Source organism: Uranotaenia lowii, chromosome 3 (assembly GCF_029784155.1).
Source record: "Uranotaenia lowii strain MFRU-FL chromosome 3, ASM2978415v1, whole genome shotgun sequence".
NCBI classification, from domain to species: Eukaryota; Metazoa; Arthropoda; class Insecta; order Diptera; family Culicidae; genus Uranotaenia; species Uranotaenia lowii.
This window is the reverse complement of record NC_073693.1, coordinates 342,206,084-342,227,998: the sequence shown is the minus strand read 5'-3', so window position 1 is coordinate 342,227,998 and position 21,915 is coordinate 342,206,084. Positions and strand designations below refer to the sequence as shown.

At 34.7% G+C, this 21,915-nt stretch overlaps 2 protein-coding genes across 2 annotated transcripts in view; one reads left to right on the top strand and one right to left on the bottom strand.

Annotated features, from left to right (window-relative positions):
• The window catches only part of LOC129756623 (A disintegrin and metalloproteinase with thrombospondin motifs 9), a 935,923-nt gene that overhangs the window by 835,723 nt on the left and 78,285 nt on the right, over positions 1–21,915 (top strand). The window contains exons 9-10 of the mRNA XM_055753535.1: positions 10,183–10,414; positions 21,682–21,834. Of these exons, the coding sequence (XP_055609510.1) occupies positions 10,183–10,414; positions 21,682–21,834 (385 nt within the window). The remainder of the gene's footprint in view (positions 1–10,182; positions 10,415–21,681; positions 21,835–21,915) is intronic.
• Positions 1,691–3,457, bottom strand: LOC129756614 (apoptosis-inducing factor 3-like). Its single transcript, XM_055753527.1, has one exon. The coding sequence runs from the start codon at positions 3,436–3,438 to the stop codon at positions 1,750–1,752; it is 1,689 nt and encodes a 562-aa protein (XP_055609502.1). The 5' UTR covers positions 3,439–3,457; the 3' UTR covers positions 1,691–1,749.

Here is a 21,915-nt window from a genome sequence, read left to right as displayed (position 1 = left end):
GGGTCGTAAACTATTTCTTATCTTAACTCAGAAATTGCTCGCTCATAGATGATTTCGAAGCATCCATTAGCGGGAGTAAAAGTTAAAGTATTAAAAATAAAGCCTAAACCATACAATGACCGCCTCATCGGAGAGAAAGAAATTGCCAAAATTGTGACTTGTCAAAATTTGAAATGAAGAAAATTTAAATAAGAAAGTCAAATTTGTCAAAAGATTCAAAATTGTCGAAATTGTCAAAATTGTTGAAATTTTCAAAATTGTCAAAATTTTCAAAATTAGCAAAAATTGTCAAAATTGGCAAAATTGTCAAAATTGTCGAAATTGTCAAAATTGTTAAAATTGTCAAAATTGTCAAAATTGTCAAAATTGTCAAAAGTGTCAAAATTGTCAAAATATTCAAAATTGTCAAAATTGTGAAAATTGTCAAAAGTATAAATTTGTAAAAAGTGTCAAAATTGTCAAAATTGTCAAAAGTGTTTAAATTTGTAAAAAGTGTCAAAAATGTCAAATTTATCAAAATAGTCAAACTTGTCAAAATTGTCAAATTTGTCAAAATTGTCAAAATTGTCAAAATTGTCAAAATTGTCAAAATTGTCAAAACTGTCAAAACTGTCAAAATTGTCAAAATTGTCAAAATTGTCAAAATTGTCAAAATTGTCAAAATTGTCAAAATTGTCAAAATTGTCAAAATTAACAAAATTGACGAAATTGACAAAATTGACAAAATTGTCAAAATTGTCAAAATTGTCAAAATTGTCAAAATTGTCAAAATTGTCAAAGTTGTCAAAATTGTCAAAATTGTCAATATTGTCAAAATTGTCAATATTTTCAAAATTTTCAAAATTGTCCAAATTGTCAAAGCTGTCAAAATTGTCAAAATTGTCAAAATTGTCAAAATTGTCAAAATTGTCAAAATTGTCAAAATTGTCAAGATTGTCAAAATTGTCAAAACTGTCAAAACTGTCAAAATTGTCAAAATTGTCAAAATTGTCAAAATTGTCAAAATTGTCAAAATTGTCAAAATTGTCAAAATTGTCAAAATTGTCAAAATTGTCAAAATTGTCAAAATTGTCAAAATTGTCAAAATTGTCAAAATTGTCAAAATTGTCAAAATTGTCAAAATTGTCAAAATTGTCAAAATTGTCAAAATTGTCAAAATTGTCAAAATTGTCAAAATTGTCAAAATTGTCAAAATTGTCAAAATTGACAAAATTGACAAAATTGTCAAAATTGTCAAAATTGTCAAAATTGTCAAAATTGTCAAAATTGTCAAAATTGTCAAAATTGTCAAAATTGTTAAAATTGTCAATGTTGTCAATATAATCAATATAGTCAAAATTGTCAAAATTGTAAAAATTGGCGAAATTTTCAAAATTGTCAAAATATTTCAAATTGTCCAAATTGTCAAAATTGTCCAAATTGACAAAATTTTCAAAATCGTCAAAATTGTCAAACGTGTTTGAAAATAGTCTGATATCTGCGGTCATCTTTGTACATTTTTTTAAACTCGAATTCCAAATTTCGTTTTTTAAATAAAATGTTAAGTAATAAGGAAAGAAAGACAGATTTGAGTATGGTGTCCCAATTTTTTTTTTTGACATGGTGTTAATTGTATTAATTCAATCAAACACTTTCCTCCATATTTTAAACGTTGAATGTTTTACATTCTGGCTTTTATTCCCATGAAAAACTATGTATAAATATCACAATAAAATTTAGGTCTATGAAGCTACACTACAGAAGCGCTTTCTAATTGATCAACCTATCGGCACAGCTAATCGTTTTGGTCCAGGAGAAACGATCCTCCTTCAATTGATCTCGGTGCAGCGTCCGACCTTGGGATAGCAACTCCGCAAACTGAGCTACAACTGGATCCCATCCGCAGGAAGACATCCCTTTAACGTGATCATTCTCATCGAAATAGAACGCTACAAAGCGGAACTCCTGCAGATCACCCTCGATGAGTACGTCTTGAAGCTTAGGGAGATGACCAGCGTATCGGAAGCTTTTGCCGAAAAGGGTCGTCCAAAAGAAAGGGACCGATCTGGCGACTGTCGGTTTATCAACCATATTTAAAGCAGCAATTTTGGCGTGGTATTGAGCTAGTCCAAAGTGTCCAAGGGTGGCCGATATGTTTTGATCGCAAAATAAGGGTGAGTGTGCGATATCTCCTCCAGCGTAGACTCCGGGAATGTTGGTTTCCTGGTGATAATCGGTATAGACAGCCCCGTTTGAGTCTAATTTGACTCCGGAGCCTTTGAGGAAGTCGGTGTAGAGTGCGGATCCAACACCCATAATACACAAGTCAGCCTTCAAAGTAGATCCATCGATAAGTTCTACCGATTCGAGTTTCCCATTGCCATCATCTATGCAGCGTTTTAGGCCTGAGTTCAAAACAAAAGCTACATTCTTCTCTTTGAACCATTCCAAAATTCTTTGACCGATCTGCGGTCCAAAAGAATCCTTCAGAGGAATGGAACCTCTAGCAATTACTGTCACTTTGGCAACTTTGTTCACACAGTAGGAGGCAGCCTCCAAAGCGATGAAGCTGCTGCCTAGGATGACCACATGTTTATTCTCCCCAAGCTGTGCACTTACGTGTTTCGAGTCTTGATAGGTTTGCATCACACAAACATTTGCGAGATCAGCTCCCTCAATCGGAACTTTCTTAGCTCTGGATCCAGTCGCAATGTAGACCTTATCGAAAGAGATTCTACTCCCATTGCTCAATCCAATCTCTCTGATTTCAACGTTCATGGAACTTGCCTCGACCCCCAATACAGTCTCTATAGCGTGTTCATCGTAGAACGCTTGCCTTCTCAGCAGCTTTTTATCCACCTCAAAGTCCATAGCCTTACTCACAGCTATACGATCATAAGGCAGATACGGTTCCTTGTTGATCATCACAATTCGTCCGGTAAAACCTTCTTGCCTCAACGTTTCAACGCAAGCCGCACCCGAGGGTCCACCACCAATGACCACAAACGTCCGATTATCCCCAGCTAGTCTACCGACCATCGGCTTCGTTCGTTTGCCCGTGGTCAGTTCGGATCGCTTCGCTCGAACACGCACCTTCCCCTTAACCACCGAAACCTGGAAGCAAGGGAGCGAATCCAACCCCGGAAAGTCTTCAATATCCCCGGTTTCCACGTTGAAACAGGCCCCGTGCCAGGGACATCGAACTCGTCCATCGCCAAGTGCCCCGCTAGCCAACGATACGCCGTAGTGCGAACACTTGTTCCCTATGGCCGTCAGTTTACCCCGCTGTCGAACCAGCAACACCTTCGACCCATCCAGGTCCACAGCTTTCATCTCATCCTCGCCGATGTCCGCATCATTACACACAACCCCATCAACGAAACCTTCATCCGGTGGCACCGACTCGGGACCGGAGACGACAGTTTTGAGAGTGATTGACTTTGACGAGCGACAACCCATGCTGGTTCTGCGAAATCCACTGAACTCTGCCAACGTTACCCAGAGACTATTGGACTGAGATATGTAGTTTCAAGTGCCTCCCGGATTATTGTTATGGTTGTTCAGCACAGATAAAAACGAAGTCTATCAGGAAGAGATAATTGTTTTATTGGTTCCGTTTATCAATCGCGTGACCAGCGTAAGGTTGTCGATTCCGAATTCGTGCGAAGTGCATTGAGTCTATAACACATGATGATGATGATAATACAATTGTGGACTTTTTTTTTGAAAGAAATTTAAAAAGACCGTGACGTAGAGGATAGCCTTCAAGTCTTTCAAGCCAACGGTCATGAGATCGAATCCCGGTCACGGCATACATAGTACTTTTTCTGTGGCTTGGTGGTTTTAGCATTTGTAAAATTTGTAAGCCTTCATTTTCTTCAAATTTGTGCGCTTAGAGTTAAGGAATCTCTTCGAGGAAACATAGAGTTTCACTAAGATCACCCTGTGTGTGTTCGTTTTTATAAAAAAAAAACTCTACAAATAGTAAACTTCTAAACAATCTTAAACTAAATACGAGACCACAGGAAAACCGGGTTTTATGGAGATTTTAAGCTGTTATGAGAAACCTTTGAGAATTGTATATACCCAATTTCAAATTGACAGACCATTTTATACAATCAGAAGTGAGTTTTGAGGCAACTATGAGAAATTTCAAAAACGGGTTCGAAATATTTCAGAGAAAATTTTGACAAAGCTCCGAACCAATTTTTAATTAATCTTTAAACTGTATTGAAATTTTTTTTTATATGTCTTTGGCAAAAATGACAAAAAATGATAAAAAAAACAAAAATTATAAAAAAGAAAAAAATGATAAAAATGACAAAAATAACAAAAATGACGAAAGTAACAAAAATGACAAAAGTTACAAAAAAGTACAAAAATGTCAGAAATTACAGAAATGACAGAAATGACAGATATGACAGAAATGACAGAAATGACAGAAATGACAGAAATGACAGAAATGACAAAAATTACAAAAATCACAAAAATCACAAAAATTACAAATATAACATAAATCACAAAAATGACAAAAAAAACAAATAACACAAAATACACAAAAATCACAAAAAGCACTAAAATCACAAAAATGACAAAAATTACAAAGATGACAAAAATGACAAAAATAAAAAAAAAAGATAAAAAAGATAAAAAAAGACCAAAATTACAAAAATGACAAAAATTACAAGAATGATTATAAAAATGATTTTTATAAATTATGATTTTAAAAAATGATAAAAATGACAAAAATGACAAAAATGACAAAAATGACAAAAATGACAAAAATGACAAAAATGACAAAAATGACAAAAATGACAAAAATGACAAAATTGACAAAAATGACAAAAATGACAAAAATGACAAAAATGACAAAAAAGACAACATGACAAAAATGACAAAAATGACAAAAATGACAAAAATGACAAAAATGACAAAAATGACAAAAATGACAAAAATGACAAAAATGGCAAAAATGGAAAAAATAACAAAAATGACAAAAATGACAAACATGACAAAAATGACAAAAATGACAAAAATGACAAAAATGACAAAAATGACAAAAATGACAAAAATGACAAAAATGACAAAAATGACAAAAATGACAAAAATGACAAAAATGACAAAAATGACAAAAATGACAAAAATGACAAAAATGACAAAAATGACAAAAATGACAAAAATGACAAAAATGACAAAAATGACAAAAATGACAAAAATGACAAAAATGACAAAAATGACAAAAATGACAAAAATGACAAAAATGACAAAAATGACAAAAATGACAAAAATGACAAAATGACAAAATTGACAAAATGACAAAAATGACCAAAATGACAACAATGGCAAAAATTACAAAAATGACAAAAATGACAAAAATGACAAAAATGACAAAAATGACAAAAATTACAAAAATGACAAAAATGACAAAAATGACAAAAATGACAAAAATGACAAAAATGACACAAATGATTAAAATGACAAAAATGACAAAAATGACAAAAATGACAAAAGTGACAAAAATGACAAAAATGACAAAAATGACAAAAATGACAAAAATGACAAAAATGACAAAAATGACAAAAATGACAAAAATGACAAAAATGACAAAAATGACAAAAATGACAAAAATGACAAAAATGACAAAAATGACAAAAATGACAAAAATGACAAAAATGACAAAAATGACAAAAATGGCAAAAGTGACAAAAATGACAAAAATGACAAAAATGACAAAAATGACAAAAATGACAAAAATGACAAAAATGACAAAAATGACAAAAATGACAAAAATGACAAAAATGACAAAAATGACAAAAATGACAAAAATGACAAAAATGACAAAAATGACAAAAATGACAAAAATGACAAAAATGACAAAAATGACAAAAATGACAAAAATGACAAAAATGACAAAAATGACAAAAATGACAAAAATGACAAAAATGACAAAAATGACAAAAATGACAAAAATGACAAAAATGACAAAAATGACAAAAATGACAAAAATGACAAAAATGACAAAAATGACAAAAATGACAAAAATGACAAAAATGACAAAAATGACAAAAATGACAAAAATGACAAAAATGACAAAAATGACAAAAATGACAAAAATGACAAAAATGACAAAAATGACAAAAATGGCAAAAATGACAAAAATGACAAAAATGGACAAAAATGACAAAAATGACAAAAATGACAAAAATGATAAAAATGACAAAAATGACAAAAATGACAAAAATGACAAAAATGACAAAAATGACAAAAATGACAAAAATGACAAAAATGACAAAAATGACAAAAATGACAAAAATGACAAAAATGACAAAAATGACAAAAATGACAAAAATGACAAAAATGACAAAAATGACAAAAATGACAAAAATGACAAAAATGACAAAAATGACAAAAATGACAAAAATGACAAAAATGACAAAAATGACAAAAATGACAAAAATGACAAAAATGACAAAAATGACAAAAATGACAAAAATGACAAAAATGACAAAAATGACAAAAATGACAAAAATGACAAAAATGACAAAAATGACAAAAATGACAAAAATGACAAAAATGACAAAAATGACAAAATTGACAAAAGTTACAAAAAATACAAAAATGACAAAATGACAAAAGTTACAAAAATTACAAAAATTAAAAAAATCACAAAAATGACAAAAATGACAAAAATGACAAAAATGACAAAAATGACAAAAATGACAAAAATGACAAAAATGACAAAAATGACAAAAATGACAAAAATGACAAAAATGACAAAAATGACAAAAATGACAAAAATGACAAAAATGACAAAAATGACAAAAATGACAAAAATGACAAAAATGACAAAAATGACAAAAATGAAAAAAATGACAAAAATGACAAAAATGACAAAAATGTCAAAAATGACAAAAATGACAAAAATGACAAAATTAACAAAAATGACAAAAATAGCAAAAATGACAAAAATGACAAAATATACGAAAACAACAAAAATGGCAAAAATTACAAAAATTACAAAAATAACACACATGATCAAATTGATCAAAATGTTAAAAATAACAAAAATGACAAAAATGACAAAAATGACAAAAATGACAAAAATGACAAAAATGACAAAAATGACAAAAATGACAAAAATGACAAAAATGACAAAAATGACAAAAATGACAAAAATGACAAAAATGACAAAAATGACAAAAATGACAAAAATGACAAAAATGACAAAAATGACAAAAATGACAAAAATGACAAAAATGACAAAAATGACAAAAATGACAAAAATGACAAAAATGACAAAAATGACAAAAATGACGAAAATGACAAAAATGAAAAAAATTACAAAAATTACAAGAATTACAAAAATTGCAAAAATAAAAAAAATCACAATAATGACAAAAATAACAAAATTGTCAAGTTTGACAAAATTGACAAAAATGACCAAATTGGAAAAATTGACAGGAATTGACAAAAATTAACCAAATTAACATAATTGACAAAGTTGACATAAATGCCAAAATTGACAAAATCGACAAAATCAACAAAATTGACAAAAATGATCACAAAAATGACAAAAATGACAAAAATGACAAAAATGACAAAAATGACAAAAATGACAAAAATGACAAAAATGACAAAAATGACAAAAATGACGAAAATGACAAAAATGACAAAAATGACAAAAATGACAAAAATGACAAAAATGACAAAAATGACAAAAATGACAAAAATGACAAAAATGACAAAAATGACAAAAATGACAAAAATGACAAAAATGACAAAAATGACAAAAATGACAAAAATGACAAAAATGACAAAAATGACAAAAATGACAAAAATGACAAAAATGACAAAAATGACAAAAATGACAAAAATGACAAAAATGACAAAAATGACAAAAATGACAAAAATGACAAAAATGACAAAAATGACAAAAATGACAAAAATGACAAAAATGACAAAAATGACAAAAATGACAAAAATGACAAAAATGACAAAAATGACAAAAATGACAAAAATGACAAAAATGACAAAAATGACAAAAATGACAAAAATGACAAAAATGACAAAAATGACAAAAATGACAAAAATGACAAAAATGACAAAAATGACAAAAATGACAAAAATGACAAAAATGACAAAAATGACAAAAATGACAAAAATGACAAAAATGACAAAAATGACAAAAATGACAAAAATGACAAAAATGACAAAAATGACAAAAATGACAAAAATGACAAAAATGACAAAAATGACAAAAATGACAAAAATGACAAAAATGACAAAAATGACAAAAATGACAAAAAAAAAACAAAAATGACAAAAATTAAAAATATGACAAAAATGACTAAAATGACAAAAGTGACAAAAATGACAAAAATGACAAAAATGACAAAAATGACTAAAATGATAAAAATGAAAAGATGAAAAAAAAGACAAAAATGACAAAAATTTAAAAAATTACAAAAATGTCAAAAATGACAAAATTGAAAAAAAATTACAATGAGATTTCAGATTTCAGCTTTCAGATTCAGATTTCAGATTCAGATTTCAGATTTCAGATTCAGATTTCAGATTTCAGATTCAGATTTCAGATTCAGATTTCAGATTCAGATTTCAGATTCAGATTTCAGATTCAGATTTCAGATTCAGATTTCAGATTCAGATTTCAGATTCAGATTTCAGATTCAGATTTCAGATTCAGATTTCAGATTCAGATTTCAGATTCAGATTTCAGATTCAGATTTCAGATTCAGATTTCAGATTCAGATTTCAGATTCAGATTTCAGATTCAGATTTCAGATTCAGATTTCAGATTCAGATTTCAGATTCAGATTTCAGATTCAGATTTCAGATTCAGATTTCAGATTCAGATTTCAGATTCAGATTTCAGATTCAGATTTCAGATTCAGATTTCAGATTCAGATTTCAGATTCAGATTTCAGATTCAGATTTCAGATTCAGATTTCAGATTCAGATTTCAGATTCAGATTTCAGATTCAGATTTCAGATTCAGATTTCAGATTCAGATTTCAGATTCAGATTTCAGATTCAGATTTCAGATTCAGATTTCAGATTCAGATTTCAGATTCAGATTTCAGATTCAGATTTCAGATTCAGATTTCAGATTCAGATTTCAGATTCAGATTTCAGATTCAGATTTCAGATTCAGATTTCAGATTCAGATTTCAGATTCAGATTTCAGATTCAGATTTCAGATTCAGATTTCAGATTCAGATTTCAGATTCAGATTTCAGATTCAGATTTCAGATTCAGATTTCAGATTCAGATTTCAGATTCAGATTTCAGATTCAGATTTCAGATTCAGATTTCAGATTCAGATTTCAGATTCAGATTTCAGATTCAGATTTCAGATTCAGATTTCAGATTCAGATTTCAGATTCAGATCCAGACTTCAGATTTAGATTTCACATTCAAGAAACATTCAGGATTCACTTGAGGAAAGTACTTTTTCATTGATTTGTTTTGTGTAGGAGGGAAGATATTGAATTTCTTCGCGGTTTATACACTTTTTTCTTCATTGTTCGACGCTTAACTTGAATCCTTATGAAGTCCTCTTTGGATATGAACTTAACAGATCTCAAAAAATCTTTGACTGATTTGTCGTTTCAATTGAATTCCGAAAGTTTATTTATTTTTTTTTTTTTATAATTGCCAGAAAGGACAGATTAATTCATTTTTAACAAATTCAAATTTCACATATCAACTGCGCCAAAGGGCGACCTCCATCAAAATGCGACGCCAACATTCACAATCAATTTATGGTTTTTCGAACCCTTTGCCTCTCAGTAAGTAATTTCATTTCCAAGCTGGTGGTGTTTACATGTGATAGAACTCGACGACGTGCTTCGGATTAATTAGCGGGAATAATTCCCAACTCCATATGTTCGGCATTTGTAAGCAGTCACCCAGAATAGTTGGTAGAAAGATCATAAATCAAACTCCCCGAGAAACCACATCTGAGTGCGTGAACTGACTGCGTGCGGGAATTTGTCCGATAATGGCCCGAGGGCCATAAATCATAAAACTTAAATCTGTCAACCTCGACGTCAGCTGAGCAAGTTTCAACTATTGGGGGTACTAGTGACTCACTTTTTTTTTTTTTGTTTATTTGACATATTCCAACTAACTGTACTCATTCGCATCTGACTAATCTCCTTGCTTCTCCTGCTATACTTACAGGCGTTTCGGCGTCCGATATGCTGATGGCGTTCTGCAACCTGAAGCACCAGGCCGGATTCCACCACGATACGGCGTTCCTGCTGACGCGGGAGCAAATTTGCCGGAATCAGATGAAGTGCGACACGCTCGGTCTGGCCGAACTCGGCACGATGTGCAAGCGACACTCGTGTGCGATCGTGCAGGACAATGGTCTGTCGGCGGCGTTCACGATCGCACACGAACTCGGACACGTGTGAGTATTTGGAACAAAATCTCTAAAAAAAAACATTTACATTTTTTCGGGATTTTCATTGAAAGAGGAAGGTTTATTATCACAATTATTCAATCAAACTATATATTTGGAAAAGCGCCTCATTAAAATAGTTGATCAATCTTTTCCAATTTTGTGCTGACCCCAGTCTGTAACTAATTGGAAACTCCGCGGACCTTTTCCAGGGAGTTTTCAAAGATACAACTTTCATTTAGGTGGACGATCATATTAGTGTAAACACAATTGTTTCTATCGAGACAGACTCAATTGACACAGTCCATACCACAGCCGATCGATCATCGATCGGGCATGTCAAATTATCGATCGTAATCAATAGGCCCGCAAACGATGCCCATCGACGACGAGGAGAATCAATTTGATATGTACACGAACGATTGATGAGGCAATTACTTAGGGCAATCATCCAAGGAAGGGTTGAAGGGGAACAACTCGTATGTATGTGCCAAATTATTGTCATCAATTCCATGTCTCCTTATTGAGAAGGAAGGGCTTGGAGCGAACATACATATTTGGGAACCTCACATTAAGCGATTTGAGGATGGTCTTTCCCTTTCTCTAGTACCCTTAGACCTGTTCCTGGTATAACAAATCTCAAAGTTTGAACGGAAAAATTATTCTGCTTGAGCAGTATGTAATTAGCGAAAGTTTAAAAGGAGAGTAATTTCATGATGAACTATTTATAAGACTGTAAAGAGTTTTATAGAACATATTCGGTCTAATAACCGGTTTAACCCTCTAAAGCTGTTCCCAAAATATCCGCATCGGGGAAATTTTACCTGTAGTTTGTTGACGTTCTCGTGGCTGTTAATGTTGACCGATTTTGTTGATATTTATCAGATTCATAGTGTAGGTAATCAATTTTAGTTTCTCATTATTTCAAAATAAAGTCGATATGTTATACCAGGTTATTAGGAATTGTTTCCAATTAAAAAAGTCAAAAAAAAATTAATTTTTGAAAAATGTATAACTTATAACAGTTTTGTTATTTTTGTTTATGTGTTTAACTGATTTTTAAAATTGTCAAGAATACGGCCCTTATTCTGCGCCGCACGTGACGTGACGATTGTCGAGTCACCTCACCGTCACTCGACTCTTGTCACCTTATTCCGACAGTCGGTGTAAGTGAGCTGACAGCATGTGAATCGAAGATTATTCGCACATAATTATCAACTTCTGCGATGTGTGCTTTAAGGAGGGTGCCGACCATTCGGTGGAAAAAATCGACGCGGTCCTGAATTCCTCAGTGTCCGCCATCGAATGAGCAAATGCAAAAGCAGTACTCCAACTGTTGCACGATGTCCTTAAGGATACAAATAGTGAGCTGGTTTCGAAGGTCATGGTCGAGCTGCTTGAGACGTACACGGGCGAAAATGCCAGCTACGCCCGGGAAGATGCCGTTTATTACCGAGGTGATGAAGACTAAGCTGGTCCGAGCCTGGATGGACCAGAAAACTCGAACCGTGCACATCTTCAGTACCATGATCACCAGTATCAGTATCACATGAATAGAACCTTAAACAACTTATCGATAACGAATAGTTTGAAATTTCATTCAGCCAGAAGAAGTTCGCGTCGTGTTTACAAATTGATTGATGATTATAAGCATCGAAACATGCTAGGTAAAAAAATTATTGAATTTCAATAACTAACAACTCCTCTTTACAGTAATTTTCGTAATTTTTAATTCCATTTCGAACTCGACACCACCTGAAAAGTTACCGACAATGGATCGCTGGAAAAAGCTAATTTTCTGAGAGGAGTCGCCACTAGCGCTCAGGGCTGTCAAATCTCATGATCAAAGAAGCAGAGAAAACCCAGAAAAATCAACATAACGTGGCACTGTGTTGAACTATGAGAAATCACGCGGACAAAAATCCATTATTAAGATATTGAAAAATGAGGAAAAAAGTGCAAAGATATATATGTTTGATAAAAATCAATAATGCAAATTCATGATCACTGATTACAAAAAAAAATTCTACGTACAATACATTGATGTAAATGTTAATATCTATGAAAATACAGTGTTGAGAGGCTTCAGAATAACTAATAAGAAGATAAAGCATGAGAAAATGAAGGAAATCAGAAAAAATGAAATAATTAAAGTTTTCGGACGATTTCATTTAGTTCCGGCTGATTTGTTCATGTTTTACGTGAGTATTTAACAAGTTTTGAAATGTTCAGTTCCGATCTCAAGATTTAGAGCTTTTTTTAAATTCCACCAGTGTCAGTTTTTTTTGACCTACCCTCTATGAAAATTAATTGTTAAACGAGCAGATCAGCTTTCCAGATTTCCAGGTCACCCGTCTTTGATTTTGAAACTAGGTATTCCAATTGGCTACCTATATTGTCCTTACTTTTCAAACGTGTTTTATTACAAACTAGCTGATCCCATTCGAACTCCGTTTCGCTTTTAACTTGGAATATGTCATGAACAGTTTGTATGAAAGTCAATTGCCAAGCATTTTCCAGATTCATTGTTAAGTAATAATTGCAAAAATATTGGACGATCACTTCGTCTGTCGTCTGCTAATAAATTTAAAATCAGGAATCAAAAACCACGTGTATAAATTTCGACTAAATCATTGCATAACAACGCAATTATTGCCAAAAAACTAAACCCTTTTCGGGGGCTATAATCTTTGATATATGAACTCGATTGCCCTTCCCTCAAAACTCTCGTGTGCAAATTTTCAAAGCAATCCATTGTATAATAACGTCAATATTGCTAAAACAGTGAAAAATTAATTTATATGGACGACCCCTTTCGTCGACCCCTGGCAAAATATTTGACATCTGAAATTGATTGCCCGTCTCTGAAAACTACCGTGTGCAAATTTTCATCCCAATCCGATCAATAATAACGACGATAATGCAAAAATATTGAAAGGTTTATATGGACGACCCCCTTTGCCGGCCCCTTAAACTGAATTGAATAGGCTGAAATCCGTTGCTCATCCCTCAAAACTCTCGTGTACCAATTTTCGTCTGAATCCGATGTATAATAACGACAATATCGCATCAACAGTGAATAGTTTACATGGACGACCCCTTTGGCCGACCCCTTTGGCCGACCCCTGATTTTAGTTTTTATAAGTGAAATCGGTTGATTGTCGCTAATAACTCCTATGTGCAAGTTTTCATCCCAATCTGATGTATAAAAACGTCAATATCACTAAGATACTGAAAATTTAATATGAACGACCCCTTTTGCCGGCCCCTTACACTGAATTTGATACCTGAAATCGATTGTACGTCACTCAAAAATATCGTGTACCAATTTTCATCTGAATACGATGTATAATAACGTCAATATCGCAAAAACAGCGAACAGTTAATATGAACGACCCCTTTGGATGTCCCCTTACAAAAAATTTGACACCTGAAAACTGAAATCGATTGCTCATCTTTTAACACACTCATGTGCAAATTTTCAACACAATCCGACAAAAAATAACGTCAATATCGTGAAAACAATATTTGTCTTGTATGGACGACCCCCTTCAGAAGGGGTCATCCAAAAATCTGAAAACATTTTTCATCCTTCCTGGTCCTAATGAGTATCCATGCCAAATTTCAGCTTTCTAGCTCTTAAGACGGCTGAGTCTATAGAGGACAAACAAACAAACAAACAAACAAACAAACAAACAAACAAACAAACAAACATACAGAAATTGCTTTTTATATATATAGATTAGAGCTGGCTAGAAGTGTTTAAGAAATGAAAAGGCAGCCACTTAAACGATAAAGGCCTGAGTTCCGCTTAAAAACATGAATAAATCTTCCGATTTTTTGTAAATATATGAGCCATTTCCAAAATGTGATCGTGAAACATTAACTTATGATCTTACGATCGTAACCATTTTCGGTTGTCATTTCTGACAGTCAAATTGTTGAAAACATTTCAATATTTGTTTGAGTTTATAAATTATCGAAATTTTTCGGTGAGTTTTAATAATAATCAAACAAAAGTTACTCCTCGAGTAGCTCGAAACGTATAGAATAGTAAAATTTGTTCGATTTTTATTAAAACTCACCGGACATCGTCGATAATTTCGAAGTACAGTGATAAAACCAAAACTTCAATTAATATAAGTTTGTCCACTTGCTTGTATGACTATCTCTCATAGTGCATTACCATAGTTGCCATAGTTATCACAGGAAGTGTTTTATTTTCATAATAAACAAAAATTAGCGCCAAGGATAGGCATGAAGTAAACATGAAAAGTTAGGCTGGCAAATTTTATGAGGTTTTAATACATATTGAAATTATTTTTTTTTTTTTAACAAAGTAAAAATAATTATCTGATTGAGCGATTCTATGTGCGTGCTTGTCTTGATAAATCGAGTGCGAGTGATGCGGAAAACAATGAAAATTTATAGTATGCTTTCAAGAACTTTTCAACACGTTTTCGGGCCTGGAATTTTGTTTTTCAAAAACGGGTGAAAAACCGTGCAATCAATTTTAAATTTTCAAATACAAAAACCGGGTATTATCCAGACAAATTAGAGCAAAATTTATCCATTATTCGAACAAAATCAGGAAAAGATAGGAGAAACTTGAATCTTTATTTTTTCGTCGAATCACTTCAAATTGCGTTTAAAGCTTCAAAACAAATTCTTAGTAAATTTGATGAAAATAATTATGAAATATTCGTTTTCGGATCAGAAATTAAAACAAATCATTACTCAATTAAATTTTTTTGTTAAATTCAGCAAATTATGTGAATACTTACTTCCGGAAAAAAGACCGGACCGTTATATTGAAATCCGGGAATCCAGGCTGATACGGACTCGTCCCGATATTTTCTTTGAATATTTGGGCACGCCCGTATCAAACCGCGAAATCTATACGTTCTAAAACCCGTCGATGTTAATAAAATTTTGAAATCGGTTAAGAAATATATTAAATAGATTGATAAATTGAAAATCATTATCATTGTTTTGAAGGTAAAGGTAAAATTGGACACTTGTTTAAAAACAACATTTGAATAGATTAAACTAGCATAATTTCATTATAGCTGAATGTCAGTTGGAACATCTGAGAAGTTTTTTGTATTATTAAAAATAATCTTTTTCATTGCATTGAAGTAATTCAAAGGTTTTTTATTCAACAGTTGAGGAATGAAAATGTTAGGCCAGTCATTTGATCAATTTACCATATCATTCAATTTCAATTTACAGTTGAATTAATCTAAAATCTAAATGATTTCATGTCACGCTAACCTGATTTGCTTTGGTACCGCCATCTGATAAAAATAAAAAGGGTTTTAAATAAATACGACAGATGGCAGATTTGTATCTCTCTAGCGAAAAACTACGCAAGAGGTGCTTAAAGAGATCCATTGTCACTTAAAATCGTCACCCGAATGCGACGATTCTCACTCACCGGTGACTGCGAGAACAGGGTAAGAACTCACAAAGTTCGTCCGAAGTGACGTTCCTCACCTGAACCGATCACTAGAATAGAGCGACTATCGTTACCTCACGCGCGGCGCAGAATAAGAGCCTTCATCTTCCCAACGATAAATGTTGGGGTTCGATGAAAGTTTTGGTCGCTATCTCGGATCCTTTAGGGACATTAGGGACCGCGAAGAAATCCAAGCCTGGAAACACAGAAATTCAGCATTCTTTGGCCCTTATTCTGCGCCGCGCGTGAGGTGACGATAGTAGACCCAAGCAACCAAAAGTCGCGTTTTTACTTAAAAATGGATCTCCTAAGTTCACATTTGGCCGAAAAAATGTTTTACGGGTACTTCAGGTGACTCTTGTCGCGTAAAAGTTACTCAGGAACTTCCATCGCCCTTTGAATGGTTAAACTATCGATAACGGAACTTCTAAACGCTTTTAATGGAACTTCTTTAAAGAAGCTCGATAACGTTCACGTAACATTTTAAAGCGCACCATTAAGACACATGAAGGCGTTTTAAAGAACCTATATGGGAATTCTCAGCGACATGTCAAAAATGTCTGTCAATTTCTTGTCATGGTATTTGTTTTGTTTATATCTGTACTGGTATTTACAAATGGAATTCAAGTTTTTTTCGAATTTTTCTTATAAATGTTAAGATATCCGAATAAATTTTTGATGATGAGAATTTTTGTTTAATTATTTATATGGTGTACTGAAAGTCCTTGAAACGAAATAAGATGCAATCTATTGACCAACCTATTCAATCATCCCAAATGACATTAAGTTTAAATACTTATTATTACAGTGGCAATGAACTATTGCTGGATTGGTCGAGAGGCTGGTGAGTTTCATTGCAATCTAGAGAGCAGCGGTTCAATTCTCTAGGCGTAAGCAGCTTTTGTAATCAAAACAATGAGATAGATCAGGGGTGACCAACCTTTTGAAGCCACGGGACACTTTAAATTTAAAATTCTATTGACGGGCCGCAATCAAATAAAATTTAGGTAATAATTTAAGTATGCAGAGCTTACGTAATTTAATATAACGCCAAATTTATGAAAAATACAAAACTGGAAAAGAAAAAATAAAACGAATTCATGAATCTGCTTGCATAATTTTTTGTAATTGAGGGTATTTAAACCAGCCAAAATTGAATAGGTTTATCACTAAATGTTGATCATTTTTCAATATTTTAAATTATATAATCGATTTGAAAAACTCAAAGAGTATTATTTTTTCACAGTTTCGTATAAAATCATATCATTGAGATGTTGAGCAAGGTTTCATTATCATGAAAAAATCATAAATTCACAGATTTTAAACCTGATTTTTCAATGTTACACAGAAAAAAATTTTGACAACCTGTAATTAACAAAACCTGTAATTTTAAATTGTTTCCCTTGAAAGTTAACGACGATTAATTTATTATTACAGCAAATGTCCTGTAAAAAAGTTATACACTGAAAATTAAGTGTCACGTAATTTGTTTTTCGACCTGTAAAATAACGGTAAATGTCCTGCTCCTTTTTGTTACAGGACATTTGCGTAATTTTACAGGAAATAATTTTTGCTATGTACAGTTCACATTTTTGATTTTAGAATTTTTTTTACAGATTTCATAAATTGTATTAATTTTACTTTGGATAGGCTTTCTTAGATTGAATCTTGAAAATCTTTTAACACAAGACAACACAATTTACATCTATCCGAGGTGCAAGTAATCTCAGAGCTAATTTTCACTTAATCAGGGGCGCAGAGCACGAATATTCAGGTAAGTTTTTTCAGTTCTATTTTTTTAGATAACTTCTCTCTGTTATTTTTGTTGCAAACCTGCAAAAACGGAAATTTGGACAAAATTTTATAGAAAAGCTGAACTTAATTGAATCATTTTTGATATTTTAAAACCGTGAGTCAAATAATTTCGCAGTCTTCAACTAAGTTGTTGAATAAATTAAAATATTGAAAATCCAATTTCAATAATTTTCTTTAATGATGTCAGAAGAAGTAATAAGCTTTTTTTTGGAATTTCTATAAATTGTAAAATTCAATTTTTGGAAAACGTTGTATCTTTGATTCAAGAAAATTTTGGCGATTGATTGAAAATCAGCTCTTGGTTTTTATGTAGCTTTATTGGTTTATCAGTTATGGAAGATCGATTTTACCCAAAACTGATCAATTTGAAAATTTCCACACACCATATCACAGAAACTTGAAGTGATAGTCGAAATCTGTGAAATGTTTTGAATTCAGGACGCCAAAATCAGTTATCGTCTTAACTTTTGATTGACGCTTTTTAGAGGTTCACGGCTTGGGCAAAGTTGTTCTTTGAATCTTCAGCAATAAGATGCCGCGTGATGAACATGAAATCAGTGCAACAGTGAGGCTGGAGGATTTTTTGCACAAAAAGGTCAATTTTCAATACTTATTTATATACAAACACAGAACCTTTGCTACAGCCCATTTCAAATCCTAGAGTCACCATAATTTGCACAGTTATTATTGGGTCTATAAGGATCTCAAAACCGGTTGATACTTTTTTAGCCCGATTTTGACCAGTCTAAATAGTCGAACGCGCATTTACAGTTCTCGTAAAAATGATCGTGAAAAAATCTTATTTTGTCGATAACTCAAAAACTTTAGGATGACTAAGAAAATATTTGTAATGAATCACTTCTTTCTCTCAATAAATCCATTTGTCTTAATTTGTTTCACGACAGTGTTATCAACCCATAAAATTTCTGTTGCCAGCGGGCGGTGTTCAATAAATTTTAAAATACGATGATCACACCCCCATTATCGAGCCGCAAAACAATGTATTCCGCAATTAAAGTCGAACGTCCACCACCCAATCTTCACACCACTAAATATACTCTGGCCAGCGACACTTGTTAATAGCGTTTCAATTGAAAAAAGTTGGCCTCCGCCAATCAAAAGGGCCATCCCAGACTTATTGTTATTTATGGGTGCGCGCAGAACGTTCCTCCAATCCCGTCCATTGAGTGAGTAGTCTGGGTTTGGCGGTTATGCCCTTCGGTTTTCCTCCTCGGAAATTGGTTGGATCAATTTATGGTCTAGCTACTGGCTTTAGCTAGCAGAGCCCCCAGTTTTATGAGATTTCTATAAATTAACTTGAAGATATGGTTCGAATTCTAAACAATCAGGTTGGCAACACTGACAATCTATCCGGACCCTCACTTCACTTCCGTGCATTCCCGCTTAGTTTACATATCACGTGGCGCACTCAACGATGCAATAACAATTGATTCAATAAAACAACACAACAGTGCGTCAGCTTGTAATACAACCTAAATCTACCGGGTAGCAGCACATGTCTGAGAACTGTCTGTTGCGATCGTTCCAGTGCAGGAATAGACTAGTCGCCGGGATGACCGATGACAAATTTGCCTCGATCCTACCGGAGGGTATGCTAACTCGAAGTACCATCATATCAATTTAGATAATTTTATTACTTTTATGTCAAACACGCTTGCGGGACGTTTAGAACAACGACACATTGAACGGGGCCAGTAGTCCTGCGCTTTGAAAGATAAGTTGAGTCAGAAGAAAAAGAGCAGTCAATTCGAACGTGAATCAATGATCCAGTAGGTCTTGTAGGTGTAATTGGTAGGTACTTGGAAGTATGAAGATCGTGATCAAATTTGAAATTTTTCCGTTTATTCAACTTAAGATCCAGAACATAAATTGTGTCTGTGAATCTGTGAATTTTGTGAATTCTCTTTGGAAGCTGAATAGCTTCGACTACATTAAACGTGTACGACCTGAAGCCTTTTACTGGTTTAAAAAACTCGAATGGTTTAAATAACTTGACTGGTATAAAGACCTTGACTTGTCTAGAGAACTTGACTGGTCTTAGGAACTCGTCTGACTTAAAGACTTCGACTGGCCTCAAGACCTCGACCGATCTAAAACATCGACTGGCCTTAAGATCTCGACTGGCCTTTAAAATCTCGACTGACCTTTAGACCTCGACCGGCCTGAAGACCTCGACCGGTCTAAGTATCTCGACCGGTTTTAAGATCTTGATCGACCTTAAGACCTCTATCGACCTTAACACTTCGAACGACCGTAAGACCTCGAACGGCATAGCGAGAGGACTTAAAATCTCGATCGACCTGAAGTCCTTTACCGGCCATAAGACCTCGACCGGCCTTAAGACATCGACCAGCCTAAGGACCACGGCCAAAGACCTCGACCGGCCTAAAGACCTCGACTGGCCTAAAGACCTCGACCGGCCTAAAGACCTCGACCGGCCTAAAGATCTCGACCGGCCTAAAGACCTCGACCGGCCTAAAGACCTCGACCGGCCTAAAGACCTCGACCGGCCTAAAGACCTCGACCGGCCTGAAGACCTCGACCGGCCTAAAGACCTCGACCGGCCTAAAGACCTCGATCGGCCTAAAGACCTCGACCGGCCTAAAGACCTCGACCGGCCTAAAGATCTCGACCGGCCTAAAGACCTCGACCGGTTTAAAAACCTCGACCTGTCGAAAGACCTCAACCGTCCTTGAAATCTCGACCAGCCTTAAGACCTCATCTGGCCTTAAGATCTCGACCGGCCTAAGGACCTTGATCGGCCTTAAGTACTCGATCGTCCTTAAGACCTCGACAGGTCTTAAGACCTCGATCGGCCTAAAGACCTCGACCGGCCTTAAGACCTCGACCGGCCTAAAGACCTCGACCGGCCTAAAGACCTCGACCGGCCTAAAGACCTCGACCGGCCTAAAGACCTCGACCGGCCTAAAGACCTCGACCGGCCTAAAGACCTCGACCGGCCTAAAGACCACGACCGACCTAAAGACCTCGACCAACCTAAAGACCTTGACCGGCCTAAAGACCTCGACCGGCCAGAGACCTCGACTGGCCAAAAGACCTCGACCGGCCAGAAGACCTCGACCTGCCAGAAGACCTCGACCGGCCAGAAGACCTCGACCTGCCGGAAGACCTCGACCGGCCAGAAGACCTCGACCGGCCAGAAGACCTCGACCGGCCAGAAGATCTCGAGTAGCCAGAAGACCTCAAACGTCCTCAAAATCTCGACCGGTTTTAAGACCTCAATTGGCCTAAAGATCTCTACCGGCCTAAAGACCTCGACCGGCCTAAAGACCTCGACCGGCTTAAAGACCTCGACCGGCCTAAAGACCTCGACTGGCCAGAAGACCGCGACCGGTCAGAAGACCTCGACCGGCCAGAAGACCTCGAGTAGCCAGAAGACCTCAAACGTCCTCAAAATCTCGACCGGCTTCAAGACCTCAATTGGCCTAAAGATCTCGACCGGCCTTAAGATCTCTACCGGTCTTAAGACCTCGACCGGCCAGAAGACCTCGACTGGACAGAAGACCTCGACCGGCCAGAAGACCTCGACAGGCCTTAAGATCTCAACTGGCCAGAAGAACTCGACAGGCCTTAAGATCTCAACTGGCCAGAAGATCTCGACCGGCCTGAAGAGCGCGACCTCCTTGAAAACTTTTTCTGGTTTAGAAACCTCGATTTGCCTTAAGACCTCGACCTGGCTAGAAAACTCCTCTATAGCTCAGAGAACTCGACGACTTCAAGGCCTCGATCGGGCTACAAACCTCCTAAACCTGAAGAGTTTTCTTGCCTGTAAGGTTTTAAGAGATTAATGACTCCAGCCTGAATAACAGTAGCTGATTTTTTTTTTTTTGTTTTCAAATTTCTGATTCTCCTAGCTGTACAAATTTCTTAGTAAACAATTCCTGAACAATATGCCCAGTTGTTTACCACCAAGTGATCAAGAAAGCTAAAATGATAATTTCCGCTTTTCTCCGCCTTCCAGATTGAGTATGCCCCACGATGACGACATACGCTGTGGCCCGTTCCGAAACGAGGGTGTCGGCAAGCAGAACATCATGTCCCGGATGCTGGACCAGAATACGCATCCCTGGTCCTGGTCCAACTGTTCCCGCCATTTCGTTACCGAATACCTGGAGTAAGTACCTTAGCTTAGCTGAGCTATGAGTCGCAAAAATTCCTCACTAATTACGAACAACAACAAAAATCCAAGTGAACA

Bases quoted from the DNA above. Each gene is read 5' to 3' on its own strand.
- LOC129756614 (XM_055753527.1), bottom strand. From the start codon at position 3,438: ATGGGTTGTCGCTCGTCAAAGTCAATCACTCTCAAAACTGTCGTCTCC.